Source organism: Notothenia rossii, assembly GCF_949606895.1.
Source record: "Notothenia rossii genome assembly, chromosome: 1".
Taxonomy (NCBI): domain Eukaryota; kingdom Metazoa; phylum Chordata; class Actinopteri; order Perciformes; family Nototheniidae; genus Notothenia; species Notothenia rossii.
Genome location: NC_136912.1, coordinates 33,390,218 through 33,402,899, shown reverse-complemented (window position 1 = coordinate 33,402,899; position 12,682 = coordinate 33,390,218). Strand labels below are relative to the sequence as shown.

Sequence of the window (12,682 nt, the reverse complement as noted above, 5' to 3'; positions counted from 1 at the left end):
TTTCTCTTTTAAAGTCATCACATAACGGCATTGTAATACACGGTTCGGCTGCATTACATATTACAGATCTGCCATAGTTCTTTATTTATAGAGCCCTGATGAGAAGACCTTTGGAAAAACTGGAAGAAATGCCGCCGAAACTGAATACTTGACGTGGATCATAAATATATCAAAAATTAAACAACATCTTAAATTCCTCTTCACACAATACGTCTCCTAGCAATATCAACACTAATTCGGCTGACTTTTACATTTGATCTAATTCGTAGATAGGTTATATTTACACCATAACGGTGCACAGCTGATATAAAAGGACTTGTAGTTTTTAAAGATATTACTGATTTTCTTTGAATATAAGAATGCACAGTGGGGCAAAAAAGTATTTAGTCAGCCACCAATTGTGCAAGTTCTCCCACTTAAAAAGATGAGAGAGGCCTGTAATGTTCATCCTAGGTATACCTCAACTATGAGAGCCAAAATGAGAAAAAAATAATCCAGAAAATCACATTGTCTGATTTTTAAAGAATTTATTTGCAAATTATGGTGGAAAATAAGTATTTGGTCAATAACAAAAGTTCATCTCAATACTTTGTTATATACCCTTTGTTGGCAATGACAGAGGTCAAACGTTTTCTGTAAGTCTTCACAAGGTTTTCACACACTGTTGATGGTATTTTGGCCCATTCCTCCATGCAGATCTCCTCTAGAGCAGTGATGTTTCGGGGCTGTCGCTGGGCAACACGGACTTTCAAGTCCCTCCAAAGATTTTCTATGGGGTTGAGATCTGGAGACTGGCTGGGCCACTCCAGGACCTTGAAATGCTTCTTACGAAACCACTCCTTTGTTGCCCGGGCGGTGTGTTTGGGATCATTGTCATGCTGAAAGACCCAGCCACGTTTCATCTTCAATGCCCTTGCTGATGGAAGGAGGTTGTCACTCAAAGTCTCACGATACATGGCCCCATTCATTCTTTCCTTTACACGGATCAGTCGTCCTGGTCCCTTTGCAGAAAAACAGCCCCAAAGCATGATGTTTCCACCCCCATGTTTCACAGTAGGTATGGTGTTCTTTGGATGCAACTCAGCATTCTTTCTCCTCCAAATACGTCTAGTTGAGTTTTTACCAAAAAGTTATATTTTGACCATATAGTTATATTCTGACCATATGACATTCTCCCAATCCTCTTCTGGATCATCTAAATGCTCTCTAGCAAACTTCAGACGGGCCTGGACATGTACTGGCTTAAGCAGGGGGACACGTCTGGCACTGCAGGATTTGAGACCCTGGCGGCGTAGTGTGTTACTGATGGTAGCCTTTGTTACTTTGGTCCCAGCTCTCTGCAGGTCATTGACTAGGTCCCCCCGTGTGGTTCTGGGATTTTTGCTCACCGTTCTTGTGATCATTTTGACCCCATGGGGTGAGATCTTGCGTGGAGCCCCAGATCGAGGGAGATTATCATTGGTCTTGTATGTCTTCCATTTTCTAATAGTTGCTCCCACAGTTGATTTCTTCACACCAAGCTGCTTACCTATTGCAGATTCAGTCTTCCCAGCCTGGTGCAGGTCTACAATTTTGTTTCTGGTGTCCTTTGACAGCTCTTTGGTCTTGGCCATAGTGGAGTTTGGAGTGTGACTGTTTGAGGTTGTGGACAGGTGTCTTTTGTACTGATAACGAGTTCAAACAGGTGCCATTAATACCGTTAACAAGTGGAGGACAGAGGAGGCTCTTAAAGAAGAAGTTACAGATCTGTGAGAGCCAGAAATCTTGTTTGTTTGTAGGTGACCAAATACTTATTTTCCACCATAATTTGCAAATAAATTCTTTTAAAAATTTGATTTTCTGGATTTTTTTTCTTCTCATTTTGTCTCTCGTAGTTGATGTATACCTAGGATGGAAATTACAGGCCTCTCTCATCTTTTTAAGTGGGAGAACTTGCACAATTGGTGGATGACTAAATACATTTTTGCCCCACTGTAAATACTGAGTCTGAAATAATATAGCAATATGCTGTAAAATTATGTGAAAATGTGAATAAAACTACACATCTTCAGATGTTGTACATACATATAATAAGTGTCCTACACTAATAATACAAAGTTATTATGGCTGTGTGTACCTTGTGTGCACCACCTAGTGGTTAAAGCACGTTATTGAATTATTGTGTTATATTTGATGAAAAAAATATTAAGAGTACATACTTTCATAGGGGGAAAGTAGAAGGTCAATGATAGAAATATAGAGTATAAAAAATCACGAAGATACTATAAGTGATCTCTACAATAAAACAGTTTAGTGCAGGATGTACAAAGATATGAATAGGAGGAGGTGCAAAACAGAAAAACGAATTAACCTTTATTCAAACATTAAATAATACTTTAGATTAAGGTCTTCTTTTAAATAAGAAAAAAGCTTTGGGGGTATCAAAAGATAAATATTAAGCCTTAACGTCTAATATATTGCTTTCCTGCAATGTTAACTATGTTGAAGCACTTATTTTAACTGATATTATACATATGAATTCTACTCTTATGTATGTAGATAGTATAAGAAATGTGCAGAATATGACAGTTTAATGGTGGAGGTATACACACATATTGATAGATGTCTTGTAATGCACTGTTGAGGAACCTCAGCTGCGACCAAAGTTTTTCATTCATTGCATAAGTACACCATAGTTGTGTGTATGATATGTCAATAAACCTTAGAAAATCTTGAAATCTTGAAAGGGATGTGCAAAATAGCCATTATACAGTCTTTAATGAACTATTAGTAGAGAATAACGAGTAATGAATATATTTTATTATTCGTTTCCATTCATGTCAATTGCAGATAAATGTTTAGTCTTCTCAAGCACCAACTATCAAATATCTCTCCTGATTGTTGGCACTTGACAATCACCTTACCTGAATTTTACTCAGGTGTAACTAAAGTCTGCTTTAAGGGTTGTTTATACCTCTGAATTGTAGTGGAGTAGAATTACAAAGTAACAATGACCTGTCACGCATTATGGACACAAGCGATTTTCACCCATTTATTAATTATATGTTTTACATTTGATAACACCAATGTGTTTAATACTGGCAACTGGGGCGGACTGGCCATCGGGACGTTCGGGACGAATCCCGATTGGCCGGTACTGAAGGCGGCCCATCGCACTGATATTACCGGCCGGTGCACGGCCCGCTGGCCCGGAAGCGTCTTTCGTTATCCCAACCCAGTTTAGATTTAACCACGCCCATTTCCGCATTACGCAAGAACGTAGCTTTAGCGTCATAGACTTCATCTTCGGCAGTTATAGCGGTCGCGGTGTAAAGCAGGATATTGAATAGTTGTTTTTTGTCTTTCCAAAGGATTTGTTGACTGAAAGTAAATGATCCAGAGTCCTGAGATTGTATTACTGGTGTTTTATCATCTCAGCTGGTGTAAGAGCAGAATATTGAATATAACCTTGACTATTACTGTGTAGCCTACTTCATTTATGTGACAGCATTATATTAATGATACTATTTTATATATATATATATATACACACATTTATTCATTTATAAACACATATATATATAAACACACACTTATATGTACTCACACATGTATTTATTCATTTATACACACAGATGTATTCATTCATTTATACACACACAGCATTATTTAATGATACTATCTTATATATATATACACACATTTATTCATTTATAAACATATATAAACACACACTTATATGTACTCACACGTGTATTTATTCATTTATACACACAGATGTATTCATTCATTTATACACACACACTCACATATATACACTTTATATTAATTAATTTGTACACACACACATACATATATATATATAAACAAAACAACACAATATAATAAAAACAGTTGCAATAATAACATAATATGGTATGATCAATTCTACCCTTTTGTTTTTGCTCCCATATTTCAATTAAAAGATATTTTTCAAAATCAATATTGGTGGGGGCTCTTTTGCAAAGATAATCAATAACACCGCCTGACAGTTGTTGCAGAATATACAGCATACTTGTTACTTACACACATGTGCCATGATCGGAATGATCTCGTCTTGTACCTTTACTCAAGTACAAGATCTTATCACTTCTTACACCTCTGGAAAGCACTTTTATGTAAAGGAATACATTTGTATAAATGTCCCAAAATTTCATTTTTATATGGCAAAATGTTAATATGTTATTAATGTTAAAATAGACATTTATAACATATTATAAATGTCTATAAAATATTAAATAAACGTTAACATGTTACATGACAAAAACAAAAAAAACGAAACATTATATATAGGCTATATATACAGATGTTTGCTAATGTATCCCTCTTTATATATATATATATATATATATATATATATATATATATATATATATATATATATATATATATATATATATATAATAGCATCATTAAATAATGCTGTCAGATAAATGAAGTAGGCTACACAGTGATAGTCAAGGTTATATTCAATATTCTGCACTTACACCAGCTGAGATGATAACACACCAGTAATACAATCTCAGGACTCTGGATCGTTTACTTTCAGTCAACAAATCCTTTGGAAAGACAAAAAACAACTATTCAATATCCTGCTTTACACCGCGACCGCTATAACTGCCGAAGATGAAGTCTATGACGCTAAAGCTACGTCCTTGCGTAATGCGGAAGTGGGAGTGGTTAAATCTAAACTGGGTTGGAATAACGATAGACGAAGCATAACGTACTTTCCACTTGCCCGCTCGGGCAACTAAAAATATTGCTTTAAAAAAAAAATTGTCCTGTGGTATTGGTATTTTGACAAGCAATTTTGTTAAATTGTTTAGTTTATTAACGCTAGAACATAGCGTTCCGTGAGTCGGTTGTCGTTGTTGGGTGAAAAGCAAACAGCTGTTTGCTGCGGAGCCCAGCGCGAGCAGGCTCCCGTGAACGGGAGCGCGCTCCTTCACTACAGACTATCGCGCCACCTAACCATTCGCCAACATTTTTTTAATACCAGCGGTAACCGGCCAAACAATCTTCAAATAAAAGAAAGTCACCGGAGGAGTTAAAGGAGAGTGACAGGGAGCATGAGAAGAAGAGGGAGAGAAAGTTTCAGCCAGCTTGATCGATGGAGTTGGCTTCTAGTGGTGCAGTGACGCGTCCTAAAACCCTTTTATAATCTATCGATTAGATTTATGATTATAAAATTATAATTATTATTATTATTACATTGCATTTAGCTGACGCTTTTATCCAAAGCGACTTACAATAAGTGCATTCGACCAGGAAGATACAACCTTTAAGAAAACAGAATCATATAAGTACATCAGGTTTCATAGAGCCAAACATTTCAAGTGCTACTCAACTGGCATTTAGAAAGCCAGCCCTTTATTAGTATATAAGTGCTTTGTTAGTAATTTTATCGCTCGAAGTGGAGTCTAAAGAGATGAGTTTTCAGTTTGCGTCGGAAGATGTGTAAGCTATCTGCTGTCCTGATTTCAATGGGGAGCTCATTCCACCATTTTGGAGCCAGGATAGCAAACCCACGTGTTTTTGCTGACGGGAACTTGGGTCCCCCTCGCAGTGCGGGTGCAGCGAGCTGTTTGGCTGATGCAGAGCGGAGTGCACGTGCTGGGGTGTACGGTTTAACCATGTCCTGGATGTAGGAAGGGCCAGATCCATTCGCAGCATGGTACGCAAGTACCAGTGTCTTGAAGTGGATTCTAGCAGTTACTGGAAGCCAGTGAAGGGAGCGGAGGAGCGGTGTGGTGTGGGAGAATTTGGGAAGGTTGAAGACCAGACGAGCCGCTGCATTCTGGATGAGCTGCAGAGGTCGGATGGCACATGCAGGTAGACCAGCCAGGAGGGAGTTGCAGTAGTCTAGGCGTGAGATGACGAGAGCCTGGACCAGAATCTGCGCTGATGTCTGGGTCAGCTGGGGACGTATCCTCCTGATGTTGTAAAGCGTGTATCTGCAGCAGCGGGTTGTAGCAGCGATGTTTGCAGTGAAGGACAGTTTGTTATCTAGGACCACACCCAGATTCCTTGCAGTCTGAGTCGGGGAAACAACAGAGGTGCCGATGTTGATTGTTAGGTCAAGAGTGGGACAATCTTTTCCCGGAAGGAAGAGCAGTTCAGTCTTGTCAAGGTTGAGCTTGAGGTGATGAGCAGACATCCACCGAGAGATGTCTGCTAGGCAAGCAGAGATGCGTGCGACGACCTGGGTCTCTGAGCGGGGAAAGGACAGAATTAGTTGGGTGTCGTCAGCGTAGCAGTGGTATGAAAAACCATGCGGGCTAATGACAGACCCGAGCGAGTTTGTGTACAGGGAGAAGAGGAGGGGACCAAGAACCGAGCCCTGAGGGACCCCTGTAGTTAATTGACAAGGGTCGGACTCGGACCCTCTCCAAGTAACCCTGTAGGTGCGGTCGTTGAGGTATGAGGTGAGGAGGGAAAGTGCAGTGCCTGAAACTCCAAGTTCTTGGACAGTGCGAAGGAGGATCCGATGGTTCACCGTGTCGAATGCAGCAGACAGGTCCAGAAGGATGATGACAGAGGAGAGGGAGGCTGCTTTAGCAGTGTGCAGTTTGTCAGAGACAGCAAGGAGAGCAGTTTCTGTTGAGTGACCTGCCTTGAAACCAGACTGGTGCGGATCCAGAAGGTTGTTCTGATGGAGATAAGAGGAGAGTTGTTTAAAGACAGCGCGTTCAAGTGTTTTAGACAGGAACGGGAGGAGAGAGACGGGTCTGTAGTTAATAACATCAGACGGGTTGAGAGTGGGTTTCTTTAGGAGAGGGTTTACTCTTGCCTCCTTGAGACTGTTTGGAAAGTGACCAGAAGTTAGAGAAGTGTTGATGAAATGGGTGAGAAATGGTAGAATATCAGGAGCGATAGTCTGAAGGAGGTTTGAGGGGATAGGGTCCAGAGAACAGGTGGTAGGACGGGCAGAGGTAACGAGGGTAAGAACCTCACTTGGAGAGAGAGGGGAGAAGGAGGTCAGTGTGTGGGTGAAGGGAGGGTCTGGTGACCCAGCGGTGAGTAAAGGTGAGTCAGAAAAAGAAGAGCGAATATCATCAACCTTTTTTTCAAAATGGTTAACAAAGTCGCTTGACAGAAGGGAGGAGGGGGGAGGTGCTTTGGGGGGGTCCAAGAGGGTGGAGAAGATAGAAAATAGTTTTTTGGGATTGGAATAGGAAGATTGGATCTTATCTTGAAAGAAAGTGCTTTTTGCCTGAGAGATGGAAGCAGAGAAAGAGGAGAGGAGAGCCTGATAGGTTAGGAGGTCGTCATGGTGTTTGGATTTCCACCATTTCCGCTCTGCTGCCCGAAGGATGGTTCTATTAGCACGCAGTGCATCATTTAGCCAGGGAGCAGGAGGGGACTGACGAGCCGGCCGCGATGTGAGAGGACAGAGAAAGTCCAGAGAGGATGAGAGAGTCGAGAGGAGAGTTTTTGCAGCAGCGTTTGGAGGCAGGAGTTGGAACGAGTCTACCCTATAAAAGTAGGGTAGACATGTGGAGATTATCCGGCTGAACAAAACGTGCATTTATCAAACAGGTTTGTTTTCAACCAGTGGCGTCAATTCAGCCAAAGCTAAGGTATGGCAAGGTTACTAGTCACATGACTTAACTACAGTATCAATCAATATACATGCCCAGCAAAGAATCATAACAAAAGTGACAAGTCTGCTATGTAGCTTTTCTGTGTGGTTAGGAAAATTTGAACTTTTTCAAATGCAGCCTCACTCACATCCCGCTAGCGCAAGTAACTATGGACACAAACACTTAACTACGCACGTCAATCAATCAATTCAGTCAAATGCGCCGTTACGCATCCGTTTTCAGCACCATGGATAGCAAGCGGCAGGGTTAGACAGCAGTAATAGCCTTTCTGACACAATTTCACTCTTTCTGTTCACTTCATTCACTATGTAATTGCAACAATATCACGTGAACATACCAGGTAAACTGCTGTAAACTGTTAAAGGCCAAATATAAAGAGGAGAGGGAGGGAGGGAGAGAGGAGAGGGAGGGAGGGAGAAGAAAAGAGAAAGAGAAATCATATTAATAAGATGTTTGCGTATCTTACTTTGAGATGAACTTTATTAATTATTCCATAAGTGGATAACGGCGGGTCCTCAAAGCAGCAAAGTTATTGACGAGTTCATCTGCGTCCAGGGATTTTACGACAGCAGGCTCAACAGCCATCAACATGAGGTTTGTGAGCCTGTCATCGCTCATGGTGGTCCGCAGGTAAGTCTTGACTCTTTTTAAAACGGAAAATAATCTTTCGTTGGATGCAGTGGAGACAGGAATTGTTGCTGCGATCTTGAATAGCTTGATGACCTCTGAAAAAGCGACAGACATGGTCTTCAGTCGTGTCAAAGCCAGCATTATGTTTTTCTCCTCCTCCACGTCCTCCTTCATCTCAAGTTCAAGGAAAGCTTTTGCTGTGTGACACTGGGAACTGAGAAGGGTGGTGTCGATCAGTTCATCATAGAGTTGTGCAAACTGTTCCATTTTAACTACATCCATGAAATGGGGAGATGAACAATCAAATGCCTGGATAGCATTAAGTAGCTCATCATTATCTGTAAATCGGCGATCTAACTCAGAGATGAAGCGGTCCAGTGTTTCAAAGTATAGTCTTTTTTCTTGGTCATCTCCTGTTTGTCTCTGGCCACTGGATGATCCGACAATAAACCCTGCCAAGGCTTTGGACACACTCCGTGCTCTTGCTGGTCGCAGAGGGGCAGTGTCGCTGCTTGGAGGCCGAGCTCTGTGGAAAATGCCTTGGCTCTGCTCAGTGTGTCCTGGTACTCTTTATCTGACCTCATCTTTTCCAGCTGGGCCTTAGTACTCCGTATGAGGTTGGAAGCCATCGTGATTGCAATGTCTTTTGTCTGAAGCTGTTCAGACAGTCCATAAGTGAGATTTAAGATTTTTTCTAGGACATGAAGACGCACAACAAAAGTGACTGTCAGCATATTTGTCCGAAGTCCAGCAGCTTCAGTTGAACCCTCTGCATGAGCGTCAATAGTGGCATCTAACACAGCTAGTATAGCCTCGTAGCGCAGTTTTATCTTCTGTAGAGCCCTATACCAATACAGCCACCGAGTGGGACAGGTGCGCTCCAAGTGCAGTATTTTGTTGTGTCCCAACTTCTTTTGAGCCTCAATGAAAAGCATGTGTCTGGTATTGCTATTTGCAATACAAGTATATAGTGTTTGAACAACACCAAAAAACTCTGCCATCTCTGGTATTTCAGTTATCGAGCTCACAAGCACAAGATTTAGTCTATGTGCATGACAGTGTATATACGCTGCATGCGGCACTTTTTCACGTATTAAAGCCTGCACTCCACGCACATTACCCCGCATAACACTTGCACCATCGTAGCATTGTGCAACACACAGCTGAATATCTAAACTCGATAATTCCTTTATTATTTTCTGGGCCAGGGATTCAGCTGTCAGGTCCTTCATGTGATAGGTTCCAATGGCTCTTTCCTTTATAATCCCGTCATGTACATAACGGATCAAAATGGCCAGCTGCTCTTTCTTAGACAGGTCTTTCGTTTCATCCACTAACACTGAAAAGTACCGTGCTTCTCCTACTTCATTTATGATTATACTTCTGATATTTTCCCCAATAACTCTCACCATATCATTCTGGGCTTCTGGGGAAGAATAGTGCGCATACCTGCGTTCCTGTTTGCTTTTCACGTTCCTGTCATCTGTTGCAATAACGTCCAAAAGTTCAAGGAAATTTCCTTTATTTTCATCCTCATCTCTCTCGTTGTGGCCACGGAGAGGGAGGGCCTGTCTTCCCAGAAATGACGTGATTTTGAACAAGGATTTGACGTGAGCCCGGTTCTCCTGCACCTCATCTGTCCTGTTTGCGTCAATCCGACTTGCGATGGATTCCTTATGTCCGCTGATCACAGCCTTAAAGTTAGACCACGCTAATGCAGCACAATTGTGTCTACTGCTCCCTTGATGATCCCGGAGATTTTTTTTCATGTTCTTCCAACATGTGTATCCAGTGTCTATGAACACACGCAGTCCATGCCTGTCACCTGTTAAAGTTGAGGCTCCTCCAAAATGACGGCATGCAAAGCAATAAACTGCATCTTCTTGCGCAGAATATTCAACCCAGTCATATTCCTGATACACACTGACATTAAAGCGTCTTCCATTTCTAGTTGGGAAGTGGGTCAAACGAGGACGCCTGAGTCCGTCTGTTTTACATCCACTAATATCCTTCTTCTCTGCTCCAGTTGACCCAGAGGCTGCTACTGCTGCTGCACCCGGGCCTTGACCTTCCTTATCGCTGTCCACGTCTGATCCAGCTCTTTCAATCTGAGAAATTGGTGGGGACTCAGACTCGGATTCAATTCGAGAAGTCGGTGTGGACGAGTTCTCAGCCTCCATGCATGTAGTCTCCGTCTCCCTGTTAGCATCTGCATCCCCGGCGCAGGTGCTGGAGTGGCTAACAGCCTGGTTAACAGCTTGAATCCCACCTTCACTACCTGGTCCTTCTCCCTCTGCTGCTGGGGCAACATTGGAGCCATCACCTTCACCTGCCTTTTTTTTGATAAAAAAAGATTCTAAAGTTCTTTGCTTTCTTTTCATTTTAGTTAATTAGCTTAGCCGAAAAATAAAAAAAACCGCGATAACATGACCCGCTCTGACCTCCGGCGGCTTCTCGTCAGGAGATACCACATTTCAAGATAGGGAGGGGGGATACGTTACGATAAGTATTGGGAAAGATAATATCTAGACTAGAGAAATCGATTGTGTTGTTCTGATTTTCATTTGTATTTAATTTATATGTATTAAATAATAGAATAATCAATACAAATTGACACAGAGTAATTCCATAAATTTATTTTTTTAAAACGAACATTTACATTTTCCCCTGGAGCCAAGGTGTGGCAGCTGCCATACCTTGCCATACCCAATTGACGCCTCTGTTTTCAACAGACCTTATTTCCAGCTATTTTCCAAAACCGTTAGGAGAAATCCCATTGCTTTTTGTCGAGGGAACCAGCAGCTTACTTCCTGGTTTTAGGACGCGTCACAGGCTGCACCTCTCAATATGATGCCAATATAAACAAGGTCTTCTGTCGGCTCTGTACATCAATGCCGACCTATGCTGACAAGTAAGTGAAGAGTAGACAATATAAAAGGTATTGGCGAAATGTGTCAGCAGTTTAGGAAAAATGAAGGTTCTAATCAAACAATTACATAGCCATTACATGTCCTCCTAATGACAGGAAGGCAGAAAATGCATTATACAAATAATACTAATAATAATAGCAGACATTTTTAAACAATGACCACAATATCATTATTTTAATAAACCAAATATGAACAATTGAGGAAAATGAGGAAGAACTGATGATTCAAATGTTGTAGTAATGTAGTTAGTGCATAAATTACTATTGCGACAAATGTGTTAATTTTATTCATTATTAGTAGATTTTTCTTTTTTGGACGAATGCTCCGGGCCAGTGGTTACAATGGTGGGGCCAGTGAAAATACAATTCCACCGGCCCCGTCGACAATTTACTAGCGGTATTTACTTGCGGTACCGCGGTGGGCCGGCGGTACCGAAGTGGGTCGGTCGAGAGTCCCGGGCTGATTTGTAATCCCAGTCCGCCCCTGACTGGCAACTTCTAATTGTGAGGAAAACGTTCAGTAGAGACGTCCCATAGAACATTTTGCGAAACACAATAACCAGCATGTGTAGTTCTGGGGGGGCGTTCGATTCCAGTTTTGGATAATCTGGCGTGGTTTCATTCCATTTCAAACAGCTGTTTGGCGCTCGGTGTAACCTTGGCGCACTGCCACTCCAACATCAAATCCCAGAGCTTGAAGATTAATCACGGGGACAGTAGTCCTAAACGATAGCTGGGGATTATGGGTAGTGTAGTGTCTTCGGCCATCCTAAACTCAGAAACGTTTTTCAGATTTGATATGGCATTAACACCATGTCCCTACATGAATTGCGGCTAAAACATCCAATCAGCGAGCTTAAACCATAGCTGAGGATCTTGGGTAATAGCTCGAAATGCCTACGTCTGTTTCCGGTTATTTTTTATTTTGAAATTCAGTTCCTGACAGACGTCAAAAAAGCCTGAGATTATGGAATTAAACAAATAAATAAAAACAAGGATAATTGTGTGTTATTGGTGAGTAAATAACAGTGTGTTATTTAGAAAAGAATAACAAATTAGAAGGAAAAAAAGATTTTAAAAAATACAGATTTCAATATTCTGAGGCTCTGAGCCCCATTTCTTTTCCTCACAGACGACAAAAAAAGTCAGAACATGTTTTTATGAACCCCACAGCTTCCGGTCTTCCAAGACCCGAACGGACAAAAAGACATGCTGCAGGCACGAAACATACTACCAATAGAAATACATTGCTTTTAAAATCGTTGTGTGTGACACGAAAAAAAAGGGAAAAATCGTGTTGGTGAACACGAATCAATAGATTAAATGTAGTGACTATAACACGAAATGCTGTGAGACTGGGTTGGATGGTCGGGTTGGAGGATGGGTTTTCAATGTGTGTGTTCGCTTTTTACTTTTTAGTTGTGTTATTGGAGCTACAAGTAGGGTCAAGGTTGATCGATTGTCGTTGGACAACACATGGTAGCCATTAGTATAATCATAA

The 12,682-nt window shown here is 41.4% G+C and overlaps 1 protein-coding gene across 4 annotated transcripts in view; it reads right to left on the bottom strand.

Annotated features, from left to right (window-relative positions):
• chrna6 (cholinergic receptor, nicotinic, alpha 6) overlaps nucleotides 1-12,682 on the bottom strand; it is a 75,545-nt gene that overhangs the window by 41,627 nt on the left and 21,236 nt on the right. Inside the window, exon 7 of one of the 4 annotated variants that reach the window (XM_079646318.1) lies at nucleotides 10,097-11,156. The exons of 2 other annotated variants lie outside the window; for them this stretch is intronic. In XM_079646318.1, coding sequence (XP_079502444.1) covers nucleotides 11,141-11,156 — 16 coding nt within the window. In that variant the 3' untranslated portion in view covers nucleotides 10,097-11,140. Of the gene's footprint in view, nucleotides 1-10,096; nucleotides 11,157-12,682 lie in introns of those variants that run through there. One more of the 4 variants, XM_079646316.1, reaches the window with a different exon arrangement.